Below are 24,117 nucleotides of genomic sequence, written 5' to 3' on the forward strand. Positions count from 1 at the left end.
AAGGACTTCTCTTAGAAAAGAATTGATTAAACCAAGTTTGTCCTTTGTATTTATTTTAAAAAGAACAAACTACTTACTATTTTGTCATCTCCTGGAGCTTCTGTATTTGACACAATGAGGTTCTGCTGGGCTAAATCATCAGGAAATACTTTGGGCTGTTTAGCTGCCCCAGTACCCCCACAGACTAAGGTAAATAGGATACCTGGAGGATGAAAGAAGTTATTTCAGTTTATCATAAAACAATGTGGAGTTGTAATTCAGGATGACTAATACAAAGATGATTTTCCAGAAAACATAAATATGATGGCTTGTGGAGAAGTAGCACACAATAGGAAAGTTTGCCCTAACCAGGTATGCCACAAAGACGTGCTAAATGCCGTATTTCTGCACTAAATTTTATGTCTATGCTGAGATAACACTAGAACAGTACTTTCAGTGTATAAATTAAATGTGTTGTGTTGAAGCATCTGGGTGGCTCACTCAGTTAAGCATCTGCCTTTAACTCAGGTCATGATCCTGGCTCCTGGGACCCAGCCCCACCTGCTTCTCTCTCTCCCTGGCCCTGCTCATGTTCCCTCTCTCTCTCAAATAAACAAAATCTTTTTTAAAAAACAAAAATAAATATGTTGTATTAAATAGAAATAGAACTATATACAAATGAATAGCTACAGATAGCAGTGCTGATTCTAAGAATGTGTCTCGAAAGTTATTTCAAAGGCTGTTATTTGAGTTGGTGAAGGAACTTACAAAAGAGCAATGCTATGCCCAACAATATTGCAAGGATGGCCCACTTTCCAAGTCTCACATCTCCGCCACCGGTCCTCGCATCTGTGCGAAGCGTGCAGTCATTTTCAGTAACACAGTCACATAAAAGTACGTTTAACGGAGTGATGAGTGACCGGCCATGTCTATCTGCAACTCTGACAGATATTCGATATGTTCCAAATGGAAGGTCCTTCTCATAGAAAAGACGAGCTGCCGTATCTGAAAGAAAATAAAACAGAGTGATAGAGAATGTCACTAATCTCTCCTAGTGGTAGGATATTTACCCTATTTCCCAACAAATGTATCTTCCTGATGGGAAGGCACAATTGCTACAGGATTGAGAAGATGAGTGGACTGGAAGTTCTAATCTAGAGCAACGGTAAACATACTACGTATATAAGTTTCTCTCTTCTCCCTCTTACATGAATGTCCTTTGGCTTTTATAGTAATATATCTTTCTGTCCATAAACAGACCTTCTATCATAAGTAATAGGCTTGTTAAGACATTGGTTTTGGGATGCCTGGATGGCTCAGTGGTTGAGCATCTGCCTTCAGCTCAGGACATGATCCCAGGGTCCTAGAGTCCTGGGATCAAGTCCCACATCAGGCTCCCTGCAGGGAGTCTGCTTCTCTCTCTGCCTATGTCTTTGCCACCCTCTCTGTGTCTCTCATAAATAAATAAATAAAATCTTCAGAAGAAAAAAAAAGACACTGGTCTTTACCACATCTTTGAAAATATTTGCCTGCAGTGCAATTTTCTTTTATACATGGCTCATCTCAGGGTAATAGTCTGCAATTCTGGATGTTTCCCCTTACTTTGTTTTCATATATTGTGCCAAACAAACATAAAAAAACAGTTGTGGCTTACTGTCAGCCTGATTCTGACAACTCAGAACATGGCTGACCTTGAACATACTGGCAGACATGAATTATCCTGCTGCTGTACCATCTCATCATTCTATAAGACCCTGAAACCAACTGTCTAGTTTTTAGTTTTGATGTATTTTTCTTGGTCAAGGATAGGAAATATCCAGGTCAATCTCTAATTCAGTCTTGGGTACAGATCCAAAGATATAATACTATTCTGAATATAAATGCTGCATGCCAATGCCTAAGAATAATCTCTCCTCACTTAACTGGCCTAGTGTGATAGTCCCATTTATTTTTAGGGTGTTTGAAGCTCTAAATATAAATTTGGGGGTTCAGGCAAAGAAATCAGTGAATAAGTCCATTTTAAAAGAAAGCATGGTTAAGTTGGTAAGTCTATGTGTAAAAAATAAGACTAACAAAACCAAAATTTATGATGCGTAATGTGTCATGGGCTGATGCATTAATTATCTTGTTTACTCCCCCAAATAATCCCATTTTACAGATGAGTAAATTAAGGCCCAAAGAGAATAAATAGCACGGTAATATTTATATCACTAATAAACAGTGGAGCCGGCATTTAACATAGCCTATCTTGACTTCAAAGCCTCTTTAGGATTCATTATTCTTAACTTGATGTTTCCCAGACTTTTGTGTTATTTCACAGATGAGTAGAACTTTAAAGTCACAAAGTTTTGACCAACATAATCTTACCAATGTTTTACTCTATGAAGTAGGAACACTAAATACATAAAGAAATAAATAAATAAATAAATAAATAAATAAATAAATAACTTATTTCATATGATCTAAAAAGAAATGATGTTATGACTACACAATCAGTAGAAAGCAGGAAATCTAAAAATAAGGTTAGTTCTTCTCAAGAAAGTTGATAACCTTACATACACACACACCAGAATATTGTTAAAAATACTGAAAATGTTATCCATTCACAGAGCAGGATTTGGGACATGGGGCTGTAACTTGTCACCGTGGCTTCTATGCATCCTCGATTTTCTTCTCCCTTCCCGTTCCTCTTCCCCTGGCTTGCAATTTAGTTTTCTAATTTGCCTTCAGAGAAAATGGAGAAATATTCATCGGAAGCCTGGGGTTAAAATTCGCATTCAAGGACACTTTAAAGGCAAACCCCCTCAGTTTACAGCAGATCTGAAAGTTGTGAACGCTGGAGTGCTGGGGGACCAGGACTTCAGGGCCAGTGTGTAGGACAGTCAGGACATGTGGAAGACACTAAAGAGTTTACAGCTGATGGAGGGAGTGGTGCAGCTAAATGGATAGGGGGCCCCTCCATTTTTGCCATTCTTGTCACCATAGTTCCTCTCATGGTTAAAGTCAGAAGTACAGACTAAGAGCTAAATTGGTATTAATGATATTTACATACCGTTAATTTTTGTTAATCTCCATGTTCTTTCTATGTCTGAATCAGGAATATTCTCCAATGTGAAGTCAAAGGGTGGGCCATTGATAGGCTCATCAGGGTCTATAGCAACAATGTCCGCAGATGGTGACAAGACGGTTTTGCAGATTACCACTGTGTGTTTTGGTATTGATGGGCCATTATCGTTCACATCTTGAAGTATAATTCCCAGTGTCCCAGTGCATGTTCTCCCATCTGAAATATTGGACATAATAATATAATTATTTTTAATGTTCTGAGTTTTCACTGGGAAGTTATACATTGAAAAAATAGTTTTAAAAATGAATGTGGCACTTGTAACCTAGAAATGGCAGTGACAAAGACAGTCACAGGCTACTCCCTTAAGGAATGTTAAAAAAAAAAAAATGATCACTTTCAATAGGTTGTGCTGTTTGACATAACTGCTATTAGATTTGTCCTTCATGAAGACTCCTAACTCTGGGAAACGAACTAGGGGTGGTGGAAGGGGAGGAGGGTGGGGGGTGGGGATGAATGGGTGACGGGCACTGAGGGGGGCACTTGACGGGATGAGCACTGGGTGTTATTCTGTATGTTGGCAAATTGAACACCAATAAAAAATAAATTTATCATTAAAAAAAGATTTGTCCTTCATTCACTAAATAGTTGCAACAGACATGGAAACTTTTATGGAGGTTGATTTTTGACTGATTTTTGAAAGGAGAAAATGTGAACAAGGGCACTTCTGGTACTTTAAAAGCACAGAGAAATCTGAGGAGGTGGAAAATCCCAAGGTACACATCCATGTTCTAGACATAATGAAGGGGAAGGCAGAGTGGTTAGAAGTGACATGGCAGAGAAGAGCCAAGAGTCCCTGAACACCAACCTAGGAACCTGGAATTTCATATGCATATAGAAAGTGCATAAGGCTTTGGAGCAGGGGAACTGAAAGGTAGAAGATACGGATATGGAAGATGAGAACAAAATAGTACACAGAAACATCTGAAGGGGAGCCCCTGGGTGGCTCCGTGGTGAGCATCTGCCTTTGGCTCAGGTCATGATCCTAGAGTCCTGGGATCGGAGCCTGCTTCTCCCCTTGCCTGTGTCTCTGCCTCTCTGTGTGTCTCTCATGAATAAATAAATAAAATATTTTAAAAAAAGAAGAAATGTTTGAAGGGTGAAAAGACTCCAGAAGTGGAAAATCACTTGTAAACCAAACTAACCACAATGGCTGTAGCCTAAGGAGAGCATCTGTCTATCTATTTAATAAGAATTTACTTAATAACTACTTTGTACTGGGCACCATACTAGAAAATCTATGGGATTCAAAGATGAATCAGACATGGGTCCAGGCCATAAATCACTCACACAGTGGTGAAGTCTGAAGCTGAACACAAATCCTGGACTTTTGTCTCTAAATTGCTGCTTCTTTTTGCTTAATCAGGAGGCCTTGAGACATCAAGGATGGACAAGAGGATAAACGGACTTGCTGCTGTTGGCTGGGGCTGTGTCTTATGTGAAGCTGCCAGCCTAGGAAAGTGGACACCCCAGGCGCAGCCCTGCAGTCACAACCTCAACCACGACAACAGGATCTGTGATACTCATAGTGTCACTGATGGACAGGAGAACTGGTTCTGAAATGTGGGCCACAGAAAAGGACAAGGTGGAGGCAACAATAAGACTGCATGACGTTGGGCAGCCCGGGAGACTCAGCGGTTTAGCATCGCCTTCAGCCTGATCCTGGAGACCCAGGATGGAGTTCCATGTCAGGCTCCCTGCATGGAGCCTGCTTCTCCCTCTGCCTGTGTCTCTGCCTCTCTCTGTGTGTGTCTCTCATGAATAAATAAATAAAATCTTAAAAAAAAGACTGCATGGGGTGAAGTGAGAGAGAGGAATGAATAAAACCAGAAAGCAAACCGAACGCCTCCTAGAGAACAGAAGCCTGTAGATGGAAATTCCAGAATGAGCAAGATCAATGCTAAAAGGAAAACCAACAAAACCACCCATCAGAAGATGAATTCTCTCTCTGCAAGGCATTTCTGAAACCTGTATATTTAGTATCTCCAAAGACATAACAAAATGGTACCTGTGTAGACAACAATGAAATTATAGCTTAAATTCCAGTAACAGTAAGACAGCAACATTCCTCTAATAGGGACTCTAGAAGAAGAGGATAAATAGAATGGCAGGGAAGCACTCTTCAAAGAGATAATTGCTGAGAATATCCCAGAATTAAAGAGAAAGATGGATTTTTTTTAATATATTCTGACTGCAGTGCTACCTACACACAAATAAACTCACATCATAAAGATTGTATTAAAACTATAGAAGAAAAAAAAAACTATAGAAGACAACCTAGAGAGCCAAAAAAAGGTGCCTAGACATATCACCTACAAATGGGCAATCACAAGATTGGCAGTAGAATAAACCTCAGTGGCAGGAGATACCAGAAGATAATGGAGGACAACCTGAGCAGTGCTGAGGGAAAAAACAACAACAAACAAACTTAACTCAAAGCTTTACGTCAAGTCAAATGCTCAAATCAGGCATGAGAATGATGTTACAATATTTTCCAGAATAAGATGCATAGGGTTTATCACCCACACCACACCATCTGAAGAACTTAGTAAAAGACGTAGACCAGCAAGAAGAAAAGGGAAGAAGAAATGAGATGTAAGAAAAATACAACCATCTCTTGCTTTGGACCATTTAAAAGAAGAGAGATGAGCAGGGGGATGTGTATTTTCTCCAGCTGGCATACTTTTCATAGGGCAAAACAATTTTACCTCTCAAAATCTCTTGTTCTCAGACTACACACTGTTTTCTTGATCTCTCTGAAAACCGGGGTTGTGGAACATCCTGAACATCTCTTCCCATTGGAGTCCACCCACAGAGTTGAAAACACATGGCTCACTGACTGAATCCGGTTAATTGCATTGTCTTTAAAAACTGACCTCCACGATGTCTGCTCTTCTACCGTTGTGCTAAATGCCTGAACTTCCCTTCCATTAAACGTTTAGAGTTGTGCAATACACTCTATTTTTTTTTGGCACGTTGTGATTAGTATTGGTGTACAATATTTAAACCAAAGCTCTTAGGCATCAAATTCAGTTTCACGGCTCTGTTTCTCATGTTAGTTAAATAAATCACACTCTTATTCACTGGAGTGTATGCATGCCATGCTCCCTCTCTAATATTAATGCGATTCTACGTGAGTAATTACTAATTCTGAATACGAAGTCATGGAGAATGAACTACCCATGGTTTCATGATTTTTTGTGGCTGTACACTCCTACTCAATGTTTCAAATATTTTGAAACCACACTCCTGCTCTCCAAAGCAGGAATAACACAACAACACAGACACCTAAAACTGAGTTATATAGAAGAGATATCTGAGTGACACTGCCAAGAGAGTTTAATTTGAGAAGATACTGAGAAGAAGAGAGAAACTGAACCCAAAGCTGAAGAAATCGCTCTGCTCAGGTGAGTGGAAAGTACTACCAGAAAGCACAGGGACGAGAGAGGAAAGTGTGGAAACCTGTACACACACAAACCTTGCAAAAGAGTTTTAGAAAGAGGAAGCAAGTGCTGCAGAAAAGCGGAGGATGGAGAGTGAGAATAGGCCCGAATTCAGTGCTCACAAGACAGCATCTTTCATTAAGAGCAGTAGGGAGGGTCCAAATGAAATTAGCCAGTATAGATTTTAGAAAAGATAAAAACAAGGTCCCACGACATATTTATTCCATTCTACAATGATGATTAGCTCATCTAAACTCCATACAAATATTTGATCTCTCAATTATTTTATTTCCTCTGCAACAAAGGAAAATATAGAATAAAATTATATCCCAAATCTCTAATTCCAGACAGTAATTTTATCTGACCTAACAACAAGCTATTTGTCATGTGCTGTTAAAAACGTAAGAAGATGGGATCCCTGGGTGGCTCAGCGGTTTGGTGCCTGCCTTTGGCCCAGGGCGCGATCCTGGAGTCCCGGGATCGCATCCTACATCAGGCTCCCGGCATGAAGCCTGCTTCTCCCTCCTCCTGTGTCTCTGCCTCTCTCTCTCTCTCTCTCTCTCTCTCTCTCTCTCTCTCTCTATGTCTATCATAAATAAATAAATCTTAGAAAAGAAAATGTAACAAGAACAGATTTGATTTTCATCTGCCTTTGACCAAAAAGCATGTCCTGACAAAGGGATAAAGGAAGCTGAGGCCTTAAGGGACAGTCTTTAATGAATCAAAGTTGAATTAATAATAATCACAACCTTACCAATTCAGTCAATGGATATAAACCATTTCTCACTTTAGAGAGAACTGAAATACCTAAAACATCTTCCAAAATCACTTCTAGACTCTAATGTTGTAAGCTATAGTGTAATAACTGATGTTTACTGTAGTCAACATATTTAGTTTACGGATGCACAAAGGCCAAATGTAACTCATATGGATCTCATAACCACTGTGTTCACATTTCTCTCCATTTTGTAGCACTCATAGAACATTTTACACTTTATATGGTTTTATGGATTCACAGTGTTTAATTTTATAAGATACTGTTAATCATGACTATGATTATTTTTATATAATGTTCTTAATCAGAATTCTAACCTCCACGTACACTGATAGTTCCCTGTAAAAAGACAAAAACAGTTTTCTAGGAATGCGCTATGGGGCAATAAGTATGTGCTCCCTGCAACGAACTCTCCTGCCAAAGTGAGTATTTTAAAAGATACGACTAGATAAATTGAAGCTAATTTTACTAGAGTAACTGTCTCACTTTTCAATGATTGTTTACTTTTAATAAATTATGGTTTCCAGTATTTCTATTACTAAATTTTATAATTACATAAAACTGAGGGTGTTATTAGGAAACATCCATGTGTTAATAAACTACATAAAACCTTTCAATTGCTCCATGTCTTCCAGGGAGAAATATATTTCGAGAATACATGCAGCTGACTTAAAATCAATGTGGTTGGCTTAAGAACTGAGGGTGAAAGTAGGGGGAAACTGATGTAGCTGGCTTAGAAACAAAGTTCTTACCTTTGTCTGATGCAAGAATTGTAATATTATATATACCACCTCTGATCATCTCTGCCTCTCGATCCAGGTTTCTGGAAATTGTAATGATTCCTGTGTTTTCATTTATTCTGACCCAGTCTTTCGGATCACTTAATCTCCTGTACCTGTTAATAATGAAGTAAAATAACAACTGTATCATAGGCCCAATTATAATTTTGGCATCAAATTATGAATTTTAAAAACATGGTAAATTTGGAGTTAACCAAAACAGGATACCTTATGCCACTGCTACTTCTTGTTTCGGGGTCATACGCTTTGTATCCTTGATTCTCTGTCCCCACTGGCACATTTTCTTTAATTTCAATGGTTTGTACTCGAGGGCTACACTCAGGGCCCTCATCTTGATTTTTTACATTAACAGTAACTGTTGCTGTGCTCATGGTAGATCGTAAGCTAGCCTCTTTCGAGTATGGAGCTTCATTAACTACAACAATCTGTAGGTCCACCTGTTGTCTTTCTTCATAATTCAGGGGCTACAGGAAAAAAAAATTGTGTGGAAAATGAGCTCAAGACAGCTAATATTTGGCAATGCTAACTGGCATGCATAACTAATCTTGAGAATAGTCAGGAGAATATTAAATATATACCCAGAAATGCAGAGGTGATTGGAGGAGGGGAATCCAACTGATTCAGGATTTGGGTGGAACCAGAAAAAACAAACCAAACCAAACCAAACCAAACCAAAACTTTTCCTCAACTGCCAGTTATGTCAGAGGTCCTGATAATGAATTAAAAAACTATTTAATAAAAAGGTGTTTCAAGGTTAACCCTTGAGAGATAACTTCACACACTACATACCCTAACCAAAAGTTATCTACTATATGTTCATTTTGGGACAGCTTATCCTATCCTTCTGAAATGAATAAAATTATTTGTACCTGGTTTGGAGTAGAAAATGTAGGCCAAATTTTATCAAATGTTTTTCAGAGAGAAAAAATAGAAAGCTTATGGACATTACACTCTCCTTTTTCAGCTCTTCCATCTCAGTTACTTTTTGAAGAACTGGCAGTACCAAATTTAATGGAAGGTTTTTATTTTATCTTGCCTGATATGTAGTTGTAATGAGAATAGGTAATAGGAATTTCCTGCAAGACAGAAATCCTGTGAGGTCTTGGACTTCACAGAGATAAAATTGTTTCTTAGGATATGAAGGGTTAGGGCAGGAGTTAGGTGAGGAAAGAGATAGGATTCAAAGGATATTTCTTTGCTGTTCTGAAACAGAGAAATGAACCCACAAACTGCAGTTAATTTTCATCATTACAATTTCTTACAAGAAAAAGAATTTGTCATTTTTAATTCATGTTCTTTGTGAATAGGTACAAAAGGGAAACTGCATGAACCCAGGATAGAATCATGTTCTAGTTAAAGATTTATTTTATTTTTAATTTATTTATGATAGTCACAGAGAGAGAGAGAGGCAGAGACACAGGCAGAGGGAGAAGCAGGCTCCACGCACTGGGAGCCTGATGTGGGACTCGATCCCGGGTCTCCAGGATCACGCCCTGGGCCAAAGGCAGGCGCCAAACCGCTGCACCACCCAGGGATTCCTAGTTAAAGATTTAGCAGAAATAAGCCTATGACTGTGTCCAAAGCAAAAGGAGCTCAGGTGGCTTTAGGGGCTAACTGGCTCCTAAATTAGCAATGAGATCTTCTGAGATGTTGCAGAATAGTATTAGAAGGAGGTTTTACAAATATTTGCATCTTTGAATGGTTGAGGATTCCCATTCTCAACCCAGAAGCTAAGGCTGTAATGTATGCTAGGTATAGATGAACAGATCTACAAATGTTGCCCCAGAGGGTGAATAACTCACCATTTGGGAAATTCAATAAATAAGTGGAGGCACCCTCACCCAGCTACAGAAAGAATGGGCTACAGAAATTTGGCACTGTCCCATGGGCATCAAAGCTATGCCCATTTTTTAATTATTAAGAGATGTGGGATCCCTGGGTGGCGCAGTGGTTTGGCGCCTGCCTTTGGCCCAGGGCGCGATCCTGGAGACCCGGGATCGAATCCCACATCAGGCTCCCGGCGCATGGAGCCTGCTTCTCCCTCCGCCTGTGTCTCTGCCTCTCTCTCTCTCTCTCTCTGTGACTATCATAAATAAATAAAAATTAAAAAAAAAAAATTATTAAGAGATGTTGGTTTCAAAGTGGATACTATTGGACACACATACATATATAATATTATCTTAAATACCATTAGTTTATAAAAGGTTCTCCAATTTGAATATACTCATCTCATTATAAATATGGAGAACATAGCATTTATATTTACCTGTATATCTATTTTATTTCTCTATTTACCAGAATTCCTTTTTTTTTTTTATTAAGCTCTATTATGCTTATCTATGAGATTATAAGATACAAAGAACTAATTTACTAATTTATTCTTACCTTAACCACACACAGAATTCCTTCATTGGTTTTCGGGTCTGTTACTATTTTAAAATTCTCATTTTCATTACCCTTTAAAATGGTATAATTAGCTCTCCAATTCGCAGTATTCATTAAATCCTTATCCTCAACAGTAACACGGAGGATTTCGACATCAACAGTATTTTCTTCCACTGATGCCACATACTGAAATAATAAAAACAACAAAAGAGCCTTAATTAGTAACTATTACAAATAGAACACTCTGGGAAACAAACTCAGTTTTTCTAATTTCCAAGGCCTATGTTTACATGATTGTAACTGTCACGTGGTTGGGGATACTGCATTTGAAATCATGGGATGTGGATGGAGTTATGAATGTTTAACAGTTCACACAGGGTCATACATTTTTCTTTTATTACTATCATGTACTTACAGAAGTACGGGTAAATGTTGGCAAGTTGTCATTTACATCATCAATATTAATGATGCAAATTGAAGTTGTCTGCAAACCGAAATATTGACCATCCATATCTTGTACTTTTATTTTCAACTGGTATTTATCAATTAGCTGAAAAGAAAGAATTTCATTACTGAGTGAAAGCAACATTATAAATGAAATCTTAATTCACACTCTGTAATTTTTCTTGCATTAAAAATATAAGAATTACACCATTAAATTTCATAGTTTTTAGGTACTGGCAAAAGAATAATTTCCTCACACTAGTCATTTTCTATTAATTTATGAAAATAGATTAGTTTTTCAAATTTAAAGTGCTACTCTATATAGAATATAGAAAAATTGGTTTTGGTTTTACTCTTTCTGGTGAGTAAATGAGCACATTTTAAAGTGCCTAGCAGTTAATCAAAATCTTTATTTCCTATCCAAAATACATTCTCATGTTGAAAACTACATAGCAGTGACTCTCATACCAGTCTTTTAATAATGAGGTAAAATACTCTCTCATAAAAAGGGCAGATTTTAAATATTTACATTTATAGAAAGATCTGGAACTGTAATTTCTTTTCTCTCTATGGAAAACGTAATCTGGTTCTTAGGGTTTTATATTCATCAGGAATTGTGGAAGTCTCATTGCTAATGAAAAAAAAATAGTTTCTCCTCATAATGGTTTCATTTATCCTAAGTAAAGCATGAAAGGATTAAAAGCAACTCTAATAATAAAGCCCTCTGGACGAATTTAGAAGCTTTGGGTTCTTTTCCTAACTCTAAAAATAACAAATGTAATCTTTCTGGCAGTTGGAAAAGTCTTTTTAAGCTAGATTTTCTCTTCTATAAAATGATGATGCTAATACCTTTCCTATATAATTCATCTCTTTTCAAAGGACAAAATAATATGTAAAAAACCATCCTACCCTTCTACCAAGAATGTTTACCTTTCTCTTAATTTCATCACTTCTTAAACTTTCTTTTCCCTTATGTCTTACCTAAAATAAAACTAAAATTTCTCTATCTCTATGCTTTTGACACATAATTTTCCTGATTTACTCTTCTCTCATAATCACATCTGCAGAGTTGAAAAATACTGGCCTCATTTAAAAACTCATGCTAGTATACTTTAGGAGAAAATACATATTTTGTTTAATTAAGATTTACTCAAAATAATCAACTGGCTGATAAAAAAGCAAAAGCAATGAAGTTTGGGACATAAATATGCACTTGCAAGATCTTCAGATGGAATAAAAATTGTGACACTTAAAGCGCTTAAGGGATTGAAGTGAAGAGATGAAAGCTGGAATCCTGGCATCAGTATGTGTCTCCAGAGCACTCTTAAGTAAAAACACCGCAAGATTCCTTCATTAGTCCAATGTTTTCAACTGACTTATTAGAAAGGGATATTCAAGATTTGATAATAAAAGAGGACTTGGTCTATATTCTGCTTTTCCTAAGCACATAAATTCTATGAAGAATCTGTATAGCTCCTGGAGCTATAATACAGAGCAATTCATTCATTCATTTATTCTGCAAATGATACTGTATTCTTCACTGGCACATACAGTAAAAATAAATGAATTTATAAATAAAATACAATTATAATAAAATAAAATAAAATTTCACTTAGAAATGTCCTTGTAGATGCAGTAAAAAATTATAATTTTACTAAATTTTATTAAATTTCAACCCATTAGTCTAGGGAAGAAATGGGAGGTATGAATAAAGCAGTTCTGCTACATAACATAGCATGATGTTCTTCTCAAGGGAGGTACTTGTGTGATTATTTATGAGCTGAACTAGCCATTGTTTTGGGGTTCTTATTCCATAAAATACCACTTTTACATAAAAGATATCTATCATTATTCAGACTAGTGTATTTGGAAGACATTTTTTTTTAAGATTTTATTTATTCATGAGAGACACATACACAGAGAGAGGCAGAGACATAGGCAGAGAGAGAGAGAAGCAGGCTCTATGCAGGGAGCCCAATGTGGGACTCGATCCCAGGGCTCCAGGATCATGCCCTGGGCCAAAGGCAGGCACTCAACTGCTGAGCCACCCAGGCTGCCCTGGAAGACATTCTGTTACACATAAAGTGAATCTGTCACTTCAAGGAAAAAAACTATTTGTTGCCAATGATAAAATGGAGTTTCAAACAAAAATGAGACTTCTTGAAAAATTTTATCAGCCATTGTAGTATCAATAGAGGTGAGAAGGTGACTTTTTTCCTATATTGCTTAATGGAATGTGTCAATATATGGAAGATCCACATAACTCAGTGAAACTATTTTCCAAATGGTCAACACATGATGTTACAAAATCAAACATGGGTAAATTGTCGACTCAGAGTACAAGATAGACCCATGGATTTTAATGTAACAAATTATGAAAGCTCATTGACAACAGGCTTCAGAATGCCCACTGCAAAAGACGCATTTATGAAACTAGCATTTACAAAACAAAACTTGTCAAGTTTTGGTGTAGTATCAAAAGAGTAGCCACAATGATGTGAAATTACTATTAAAATACTCCTCTTTTGGGGTGCCTGGGTGGCCCAATGGTTGAGTGCCTGCCTTTGGCTCAGGTCATGATCCCAGAGTCCTGGGATGGAGTCCTGAATCAGGCTCCCTGCAGGGAGTCTGCTTCTCCCTCTGCCTCTGCCTCTCTATGTCTCTTATGAATAAAAAAAAAAAAAAAATACTCCTTTCTCTTATAACTTCATATCATGTTGGGTTTTCTTTATATATTTTAGCTAAAGCTACATATTATAACAAACTGAATACAGAAAGAGATAAGAGAATCCACCAGTCTTATATTAAGTCAGGTATTAAAGATACTTGGAAAAATGCATTATAGCTTCAGTCTTATCAGTAAATTATTTACTGTTTTGGAAAATGTAATTTTTTAATAAAAATGTTATTTATGATAGCATGTAATATATTTATGATTTTTAAAATGGGTGAATAAAGAAATATTTTAAACTTGTGTCAGCTTTAAATGCTAATGGAGTAAATATCAATAAATATTAACTCACATAAACAAAAGATCTTTGGAATCTTCCATAAGATTGTAAAAGATCCTGAGACCAGAAAATTTGAGGACCACTACTCTAATCCATGAGGATAAAGGAGAGGAAAATGAAATGAATCTGGTATGAAGTTTTAAGAATCAAGGAAATACCTGACAAACATGTATTACTATAGTTTAAGGATTATAAATGTAATAAGTAGGCCAGATAAACTGCTATAAGAATTCAGATGAATAAATGCTTGGTGAAGAGGCAAAAGTTAAATAACCATGTGAATGACTCACTACATTAGGATAGTTACAGTGGAAATGGACAGAATATAAACAAAGACAATTTTGGAAGTAAGTGATCTGATCGAGGGAACAAGAGGAATCATCAAATACAATTTTGAGAATGTAAATTCAAGGTGTCAATATAAAAATTATCAACAAGAAAAGAATGTATTAATGTCTTTTTAACTAGAAAACATAGCAAGGAGAAAACATGTTTAGAAGGAAAAAAAAGAGTTCGATTTTACATGAGTTGCAACTTTGGTACCTGTGAAACATCTGAATAAGGATTTCAAATAGTCAGTTGAAAATGGTAAACTAGCGATAAAAGGGAAATAAATTTACTTTTAATCAAATATATAAGGGGAAGAATATAGATGAGATTGTTGGGGAAGGGATGACACAGGCAAAACCAAAGAAACATTGTTATCTGTAAATAACAAATTTCTGCACATTTTCAAAAGTTTCACTTTTCCCATTTGATGTTTCTTGTTTTTACTACTATTCTATAAAAATGTTAATATTGGGAAACTTGACTTTGTAAAACATACATATTTCAAGAGAGAACAAATTAGCAGTTCAAAATTGGCACATTGCAAAATTAATGACCTCCATTGGCATACTTAAAATATAACTTTTCTAAAATTGGATTTACAACATGCTTTTCACAAACAAATCCACAGGTGCTCTACAGAGATATACAGATATGATTAAATGGCGATGTGATAATCAGGTTTTGGCTGCTAATATTTATGTTACCTCTCTGTCTAGCTGAGATGAGGACGTGGTGATCACGCCTGTAGTTGGATGCATGGAAAATAGTGTGGGATACGCTGGCAACTGCTCGATGATGGAGTATTTGAGACGTGTGTGCATCGTGTCAGGTTCATCTTTGTCAGTTGCACACACCTGTCCCACCGTAGAACCTACATATGGGAAAAATCCTTTTCAATTTCCAAAACTTTTACCTTTCCAACTCTCCTTTTATTTCACTCCTTTCCATTTACCTCAAAAAGCTTTTGGGCCATCTGCAGACTTCTATATGAAGTATTATTTTTAAAAATTATCCCAGCATTGTAACATTATTGAATTTGGGGACCATATCTGTATTTATTGTATTTAATGTATGATTTTTATAAATGTTGATAATATCCCTCCATTGCCTTTGTATCTCTAGACAAAAGAATTCTAACTACTCTTTACCCTTTTGCTATTTGTAGGTCTGCCCTTAATTTGATCAAATGATCAAAAATTTGTCCAAAACTCTTAATTTAGTTAGATCTTTCTGGGAGACTCAAAAATGGCATTCTGACTTCCAGCTGTTATGGTCCATTGACATAAGCTTAAGAAAACATTTGTATTATTTTCAATGATCTTTATGATAATGCTCAGAATATTGTCAATCACTTAACCAGTACAGAATATCAATAGATCTCTTCAAGGCTAAGACTTCAATTGCACAAAGACATTCTTTTCAGAGTATGTGCTCTTAAAAGTATTTATCTCACACAGAAAGGCAAAATAACATGTATCAAGTAATTTCTCTAGTTTTCGGGCACTAAGCTTGGCATTTCAGGTTTATGATGTGTCATCAGTCTTCATAACAATCTTGCATATCAATAACCCATTTTACAGATAAGGAAATAAGGCTTGTCAAGACCAGGAAACTTGACCAGTCTTACAGAACACAGCTAGTGAAAGGCAGAACAAATTCCACCCACAGCAGCCCTGATTGGCAAGTCCCTTGTTCTTGCCAGCAGGATATGCTTCCTCCCAATAGCCAAAGTGAAATTCAACTTATGAATTAAAACACTAACTTGCACACATTGTTAAGGTAGATACGCACCAACTCTGCAATTTTCAGAAATTGTAAAAACATAAGTTTTTTCTGTAAAAATTGGGTAGTTGTCATTTTCATCCTCAATTCTGATTACCAGTGGCAGTGGAAGTTCTGGAGTGTATCCGTCTGGAGTTGTGGCAAAGGCAATTAGCTGTGAAGAGTTAAATAAGGAAAAAAAGCAAAATCAAAATATGGTTCCAATTTCCTCTGGCTTTAATTTGGAGACTGTTCAGCATTGCAGTCTGAGTTTCACCATTTGTTATTGTCTGGGGATGTGGACATAACCTTAATGTCACAGGAGGTAGTTAATCTCATGGTGTACAATAGCATTTTGTTTAAGTTTATCTAATATAATAACATAGGTAATTTTGGTTTCTTTACTAGTGCTGTACTGTTGATGAGTGTTAAAGCTTTTATTATTATTTTCCCAGAACAGTCTTAAAGATTATTTTGTGGGTTTTTTGCTTTGTTTTATTAAATTTCTTATTTTAACTCCATTGTTAACATAGTGTTATATCAATTTCAGGTGGACTATAGTGATTCAACACTTCCATACAAACACCCAGTGCTCATCACAAGTGCCCTCCTAATCTCCATTACTTATTTCACCTCCCACCCACCTGTAACCATCAGTTTATTCTCTAGTTAAGTCTGTTTCTTGATTTGCCTCTCTTTTATTTTTCTCTTTGCATGCTTGTTTTGTTTCTTATTTGTTTAAATATTTTATTTATTTATTCATGAGAGACACAGAGAGAGTGGCAGAGACACAGGCAGAGGGAGAAGCAGGCTTCATGCAGGGAGCCCAATGTGGAACTCGATCCCGGAACTCCAGGATCATGCCCTGCGCCAAAGGCAGACGCTCGACCACTGGCCACCCAGGCATCCCTGTTTTTGTTTTGTTTCTTAAATTCCAAGTAAGTGAAATTATATGGTATTCGTCTTTCTCTGACTAACTTATTTCATTCAGCATTATATTCTCTAGCTCCATCCATGTCATTCATGTCATTGCAATGGCAAGATTTCATTCTTTCTTATGATTGAATGATAATTCATTGCAAATATATATATATATATTTATACCATATATATTTATACTATATATATGTGTGTGTGTATATATATATATATATATATATATATATATATATATATATACCACTCTTCTTTATTCACTTATCTATCATTGGAAACGGAGTTGCTTCCATAATTTGTAAATAATGCTGCTATAAACATAGGGGAGCTTGTGTCCTTTTGAATTAGTGTTTTTGTATTTTTGAGGTAGATACCAAGTAGTGTGATTACTGGATTGTGGATAGTTCTATTTTTAACTTTTTGAGGAATCCCCATACTGTTTCCTTTGGTGGCTGCACCAGTCTGCATCCTCATCATAAATGCAAAAAGGTTCAATGTGCCTAGTTAGCTTAAACAGTCAAGTATTTGACTTCAGCTCAGATCATGATCTCAGGGTCCCGAGATTGAGCCCTGTGTAGGGCTCCCTGCCCAGAAGGTAATCTGCCTCTCCTTCTCCTTCTCCTTCTGCCCTCCCCCAACACATGCTCGCTCTCTCTGTCTCTCTCAAATAAATATATAAAATAAAATATTTAATTAAAAAAATGGAAGAAGGTTCTTTTTTCTCCACATCCTCACCAACAGTTGTTGTTTCCTGTGTTTTGATTCTAGCCATACTGACAGGTGTAGAGTGATATCTTATTGTGGTTTTGATTTGTATTTCCCTGATGATGAGCAATGTTGAGCATCTTTTCATGTGTTTGTTGGCCATCTGTATGTCTTCTTTGGAGAAATATCTGTTCCTGCCTTTTGTCCATTTTTAATTGGGTTATTTGTTTTTTGAGTGTTGAGTTTTATAAGTTCTTTATGTATTTTAGATACTATCATCTATGTCATTTACAAATATCTTCTCCCATTCAATAGGTTGCCTTTTAGTTTTGTTAATTGTTTTCTTCATTGTGTAGAAGCTTTTCATTTTGATGTAATTCCAATAGTTTGTTTTTGCTTTTATTTCCTTTGCCTCAGGAGACATATCTAGAAAAAAGTTGCTATGGCCAATATCAGAGAAATTATTGCCTGTGTGTTCTTGGATTTTTATGGTTTCAGGTCTCACATGTAATCCATTTTGAGTTTATCTTTGTATATTGTATAAGAAAGTGTTCCAATTTCATTCTTTTCATGTTTTTGCATTCTTTTGCAGGTAGCCGGCCAGTTTTCCCAACACCACTTGTTGAAGAGACTTTTCCCTATTGTATAACATTCTTCCTTTATTGAAGATTAATTGACCATATAATTGTAGGTTTGGGTTTATTTCTTGGGTTTTCTATCCTATTCCATTGATACGTCTCTATTTTCTTTTTAAGATTTCATCCATTTATTCATGAGAGACACAGAGAGAGCAAGAGGCAGAGACACAGGCAGAGGGAAAAGCAGGCTCCATGCAGGAGCCCGACGTGGAACTTGATCCCAGGACTCCAGAATCACCCCCTGGGCCGAAGGCAGGCGCCAAACCGCTGAGCTACCCAGGGATCTCCAGATATGTCTCTATTTTTATGCCAATACTATATTGTTCTGATTAGTATAACTTTGTTTATTTTTAAAGATTTTTTTAAGTAATCTCTACACCCAGCATCAGCTTAACCTCACAACCCTGAGATCAAGTCACATGTTTCACCAAATGAGGCAGCCAGGTGCCCTGATTAGTACAGCATTGTAATATAACTTGAAATCTGGGCTTTTTTTTTTTCTTTTTCAAGACTGCTTTAACTATTCAAGGTCTTTTGTTGTTCTATAAAAATTTTCGGACTGTTTGTTCTAGTTCTGTGAAAAATGCTGCTGGTGTTTTGATAGTGACTGCATTAAATCTATAGATTGCTTTGCATAGTATAGACATTTTAACAATATTTGTTCTTCCAATGCATGAGCCTGAAATCTTTCCATTTCTCTATTATTTTGTTTTGTTTTAAAGTTTCAGGTGCATAGATTTTTTTTTTTTTGTGCATAGATTTTCAATATCACTTTCTGGATCTTTGTTAACTTTGGACTCTTAGAACTCCAAACTCCCCAGGTACAGTTAACTAGAATATTATCTTAATACTTACTATATTATCTTACTATCCTTAGTAAGTAGAATTTTATGCATATTGGTAGTTATATTTAGATAATTCTCTTCATGAGGATTTTTTAATTTAAAAAGGGAAAGTCAGAGGGTTTTTTAATTTAAAAAGGGAAAATCAGGGATCCCTGGGTGGCGCAGCGGTTTGGCGCCTGCCTTTGGCCCAGAGCGCGATCCTGGAGACCCGGGATTGAATGCCACATCGGGCTCCCGGCGCATGGAGCCTGCTTCTCCCTCTGCCTGTGTCTCTGCCTGTCTCTCTCTCTCTCTCTCTGTGACTATCATAAGTAAATAAAAATTTTAAAAAAAAGGGAAAGTCAGAAATAGAATAAATGCACAGCTATAAATTTCGCATGGAATGCAATTTCTTTCTCTTAATTTTATAATACGAATTTCAATTCCAATTTTTCTCATAACAGTTCTCAGAGAAAGTAGAATATCTCAAGTACTTAGAAGGCCATCTTGTAGCAGTTCTAAACTAAATGTTCAATTCTAGGGGTGCCTCAGTGGCTCAGTTGGTTAGCATCTGACTCTTGGTTTCAGCTCAGGTCATGATCTCAGGGTTGTGAGGTTGTGAGGTTGTGAGATTGAGTCTTGTGTAGGGCACTGTGCTCAGTGTGGAGTCTGTATGAGATTCTTTCCCTCTCCCTCTGCTCCCCCCTCCTTACTCAGGATCTCTCTCTCTCTCTCTCTCTTTCTCTCTAAAATAAATAAATAAATAAATAAATAAATAAATAAATAAATAAATAAAATATTTTTTTAAAAAGTAACATTACCATACCAAGATCAATCTAAGAATCTAATGGTATTTCTTTTTGTTTCAAATTTGTGCTATCAGATGTAACCAGAGCATAGACAAGCTCAGAGAACAGAAAAAGGTAAATAAATTGAGAATGAGAGATTAAATAGCCAAGCTTAATAATCATTATACAATATGTAAACTTCAGACTTTACCTCAAAGGATTCATATTCCTCACGATCTACAGGACGAGTACAAAACAGATTTCCAGTATCTCTCTCTACATAAAATAAATTCTTAGGTTCTCGGTCCACCCCAGGTCCTCTTATGGAATAGAATATAGTGTAGTTTTGTGCGGTGTCAGATTGAATCTAAAAAGTAGATATTATATGCATAAGAGACAAATTTTTATTTCAGCAAAACTTTCATCTATATATATTTCTCCAATCACGTCGCCATGTTTGTTGCAATAAGTAACTGTCCCCTATATTATCATGTATGAGTAAGAAATAGCAATAAAATAAGGAAGACTCATAACTGAGAAATTTCAAGAGCAAGGCATGAGGCCAACAATGTAGTAGTGTCTTAGTTTTCCAGAATAACTGAGAAATGCTTTAAAGGCTAAATGGATACTATGTGGACCAAACATTTAAGACTTTAACTGTCAGAGAAAAAGTATTCTGAGCGTGAAAAATTACCCTTTTGTCAATTTTTTAAGCTTGAGTTTGTATTATACATAACATCTGAGACACTCGGTTTAAAGTTACTGTCTACAGGACAAAAACATGGGAAATGCCTTCCTTAATTAGTTTCTGCTATTTGTCAGCATCTTTTTTTACTATAGAAGCTGAAGTGAAAGAAGGGGTGGAAATGGATATGAGTGAGAATAGAAATGACATAATATCCTGGTAAGTGTTATATTCTGGTAAAAGCCAGTATTTCCCCTCGTTCTTTTGATCCTCTTAGTAAGATCTTAACTGTATGTCAGGATGACTAACAATTATTTTCAAATTATTTCTTTCCCAAATTTAATATGCTCTTCTCTCAGCTACATTAAATTTGTTGGTAGGAAATAAAGAAGAGTTCTCTCTCAAATTTCAAGAACTGAGAAAAAAAGAAGCCTAAGTCAAAGATTGAATGGTAGTGGCTGTGGATATTGGAAGAAGGCAAGATTTGCTGAGGTTGCTACTAAAAGTTAAAAGAGAGAGAAAATATGGATCCAGTATGATTTAAGTAGTGGACTTGAGAAAAAACAATAGAAAGGATGTATGTGTCTTTTCCCCTTCATGGCATTTGTCTTTGTGTCAGCAATTTCATCTATTATGGAATATGGGGGTTGCTAGACTATGTCCAGGCAACACGCTTGCTAACATGAAAATTCATTAAGGAACCATGTGTTTGAGAGTGCTAGATGGGTTTTACAATTTCATAAATGGTCTTTGCATGACTAAACTACAAAAAACTGTATGCTAGTATAAAAATATATATTTATATCCATTTATTGAAACATATAATACACATACTGATGTATTCATATGCAACTGTTTTTAAAATAACTGCATATTCATTGTCCAAATTTAAAAAGAAAAAAAAGGAAATCATTGACTTTCACAGTGAAAGTATAGTAAATTGTACCTGTTGAAGAAAAAGTGGGAAAGGACCCAAAGAATTCTCTTGCATTGAACAAGGAATAGGAGCCCATCTTCTCTTGGCACGTCTTAGAACTTTTTCTTTAGAATGTCTTTTCTTTAGTACCTCAATTTAGAACACAGGAAAAAAAAATAAAGTCAATGATTACTTTATTCACAAACGTTGGAATTCTGACACATCTCTCATGAGGATTAACTGGGAAGGTGTAAGACCATGGTCGTGCTTGAAAACCAAACTAAATATCAACACTGCAAAAAGGTAACAAAAAAATAATAACTGTCTTAACTGTTATTACATCAATCCTCTTGAGAAAATAACTTGGTACAAATATGGAAAAAAAAAGAGATGGAATTGGAAGCCTAGAAGCAAATTTTAAAAACAAAACAAAATAAAACCAATGTTACTGCTGCCATACTGCATACATGCAAAACCATGGGAGGAGAGAGATGCAAGAGAAAGGGAATATACAGTTGAATGACCTTCTAAATCCAGCATATGCACCTTCCACTCACCAGCAGCTAGGAAGAGCCACAGGCCAAAAGAGAGATCTGTGTCAGAATGAGGAGAAAAAAAAGGGTGATAACTCTCAAGCTGCTGCAGTGAATAATGGCCAATGGTTGAACAGAAGTCATCTGGATCTCTAGTACCAGAATACAGGAAGCATGTGTGAGGTCTTGACCTCAAACTAACACAGCCATTTACTGTTTAAGACTACAAATTATGCTGTCCGAGACACAGAAGACCTCCAGAGATAGAGTTTCAAAACTTGTGTTTTGAAAGGAAAGATCAAGCAATGTGTCTTTGTACCTGATCTCAAGTTCTCATGCTGCAGCATCCCCATTTCTCCATTCATGTCCCAAATGAAAAGGAATTACAACCTAGAATAACTGATGTGGTGACTTTCCATCGTTTGAACACTTTTAAAGTGCATGATGGTTTCCATTCTTCACCAAGCTGAGCTATCCCACATCTTCTCTGATTCCACATCTTCCCTGGTAATGCTACAGCTGCAGAAAACAATTCATTATACTTCATTCCTATAGTGTGGCATACCTTAGTTTGATGCTGTAAAAGAACAAGTATTTTCTTTTCTTCTTGGTTCTCAGTGTTGGAAAGTAATATGCTAAAACTTCTCTCCTCTGAAGACAAAACAGCATTTGTTGTATAGACTGAACCATCTTCTAAAATTTGGAAATCAGGATCACTCGAATGAATCAGATTTGCAGACTGAAAGCACTCCTTCAGGTTAACTGTAGAAAATACACACAGCAATCATTTGTAAGGAAAAACAAAACAATATATGGTATTAACAGTAATCTATGCATTTGTGGGGGGGGCAAAAACTTAAAATTCATTACACTGATTCTTGTAAAAGTTGCATTTTTAAAAGCACATATGAAACTATATGGTTAATTAAACTGTGCATAAACACATACATCACTTCTAATACCTACTTTACACCCTTTAAAAAAAAAAAAGATATTTGTCCTGAAATAAAGGCATGTAAGGTCCAGTTTTTGAATATGTATACCAAACCAAAAAAAGTTTTTCTTTATTAACTGAAATTAACTATAGAGTAACACATGTGAGAACTTAAAGGGAATCTAGAGACTTAATCAGTAGTTTTTAAGCTAACTCTTTGTAACTACTGTTAGTCATTATATTCTGTGTTCTCACTGGTCTGCTCTTTCCTTGTACATTTTGAGTTTTGTGAAAAAACTAATTGATAAGGGGTGTCTGGGTGGCTCAGTTGGTTAAATGTGGGACTCGACTTCAGCTCAGGTCATGATCTCAGGGTCGTAGGGTCCAGCCCTGTGTCAAGGCCCTCTGCCTAGGATACTCTCTCCCTCTGCCTCTGTCCCTCCCCTGCACTTGTGCATGCACTCTTTCTCTCTCTCTCCCTTTCTCTCTCTTCTGCACACACACACAAAAAAATGATATAAAGCTATATGTGGAAATACATATCGGTGAGAAGCCAAAATGTTTTATGATTAAATCCAAAAACAACACTTTTAAACTCAAGAAATAGTTTCAATACTATTTCCCAGCTTCATAGAAGAATGTTATCACGTATACCGTACTTTGCATCTAGTATAAATATTAATAATTATTTATTACTCAAACTAAATCTTTTTATCTACTTCATAGAATCATGTTTTTCAAAAAAAGGAATATTCCTTTTATTGAAATGACACCAAATGTATTACAAATGATAATGTATTATGTTAGTTTTAACTATGAATTCCAATAGTTATCCTTCTAAAAATTACATTAATTTTACAATATAATATCAAGTAAGATTTATTACACATTTAATCTGTTTCTTACCTCTACCGACAAATTTCTCAGCATCTAGTTTGGAGGGGACATGTAGTATGACTTTTTTGCAGGCATCACAGGTAAATGTTAAGATCTAAAATATCAAATCAATATTATGCATTTAAAAAATATCCTTTTAGTGTGCATATAGTTTACATAAATTAGAAATTAGTGTAATTATAAATTAGTTTATACAATGAGAAAAATAA

General features: G+C 36.0%; 1 protein-coding gene across 4 annotated transcripts in view; it reads right to left on the reverse strand.

Moving 5' to 3' along the window:
- The window catches only part of DSC2 (desmocollin 2), a 34,605-nt gene that overhangs the window by 4,350 nt on the left and 6,138 nt on the right, over positions 1-24,117 (reverse strand). For 2 of the 4 annotated variants that reach the window (XM_041774152.1, XM_041774173.1), the window contains exons 2-14: positions 23,918-24,002; positions 22,643-22,839; positions 21,575-21,685; positions 20,155-20,310; positions 16,083-16,227; positions 14,996-15,162; positions 10,922-11,056; positions 10,507-10,692; positions 8,329-8,585; positions 8,074-8,216; positions 3,032-3,262; positions 748-984; positions 78-202 (exon numbers count right to left, since the gene is read on the reverse strand). In XM_041774152.1, coding sequence (XP_041630086.1) covers positions 78-202; positions 748-984; positions 3,032-3,262; positions 8,074-8,216; positions 8,329-8,585; positions 10,507-10,692; positions 10,922-11,056; positions 14,996-15,162; positions 16,083-16,227; positions 20,155-20,310; positions 21,575-21,685; positions 22,643-22,839; positions 23,918-24,002 — 2,175 coding nt within the window. Of the gene's footprint in view, positions 1-77; positions 203-747; positions 985-3,031; positions 3,263-8,073; positions 8,217-8,328; positions 8,586-10,506; positions 10,693-10,921; positions 11,057-14,995; positions 15,163-16,082; positions 16,228-20,154; positions 20,311-21,574; positions 21,695-22,642; positions 22,840-23,917; positions 24,003-24,117 lie in introns of all 4 variants that reach the window. The other 2 variants (XM_041774142.1, XM_041774162.1) reach the window with 1 other exon arrangement.

The sequence above is a fragment of the Vulpes lagopus genome, chromosome 1 (genome assembly GCF_018345385.1).
Source record: "Vulpes lagopus strain Blue_001 chromosome 1, ASM1834538v1, whole genome shotgun sequence".
NCBI classification, from domain to species: Eukaryota; Metazoa; Chordata; class Mammalia; order Carnivora; family Canidae; genus Vulpes; species Vulpes lagopus.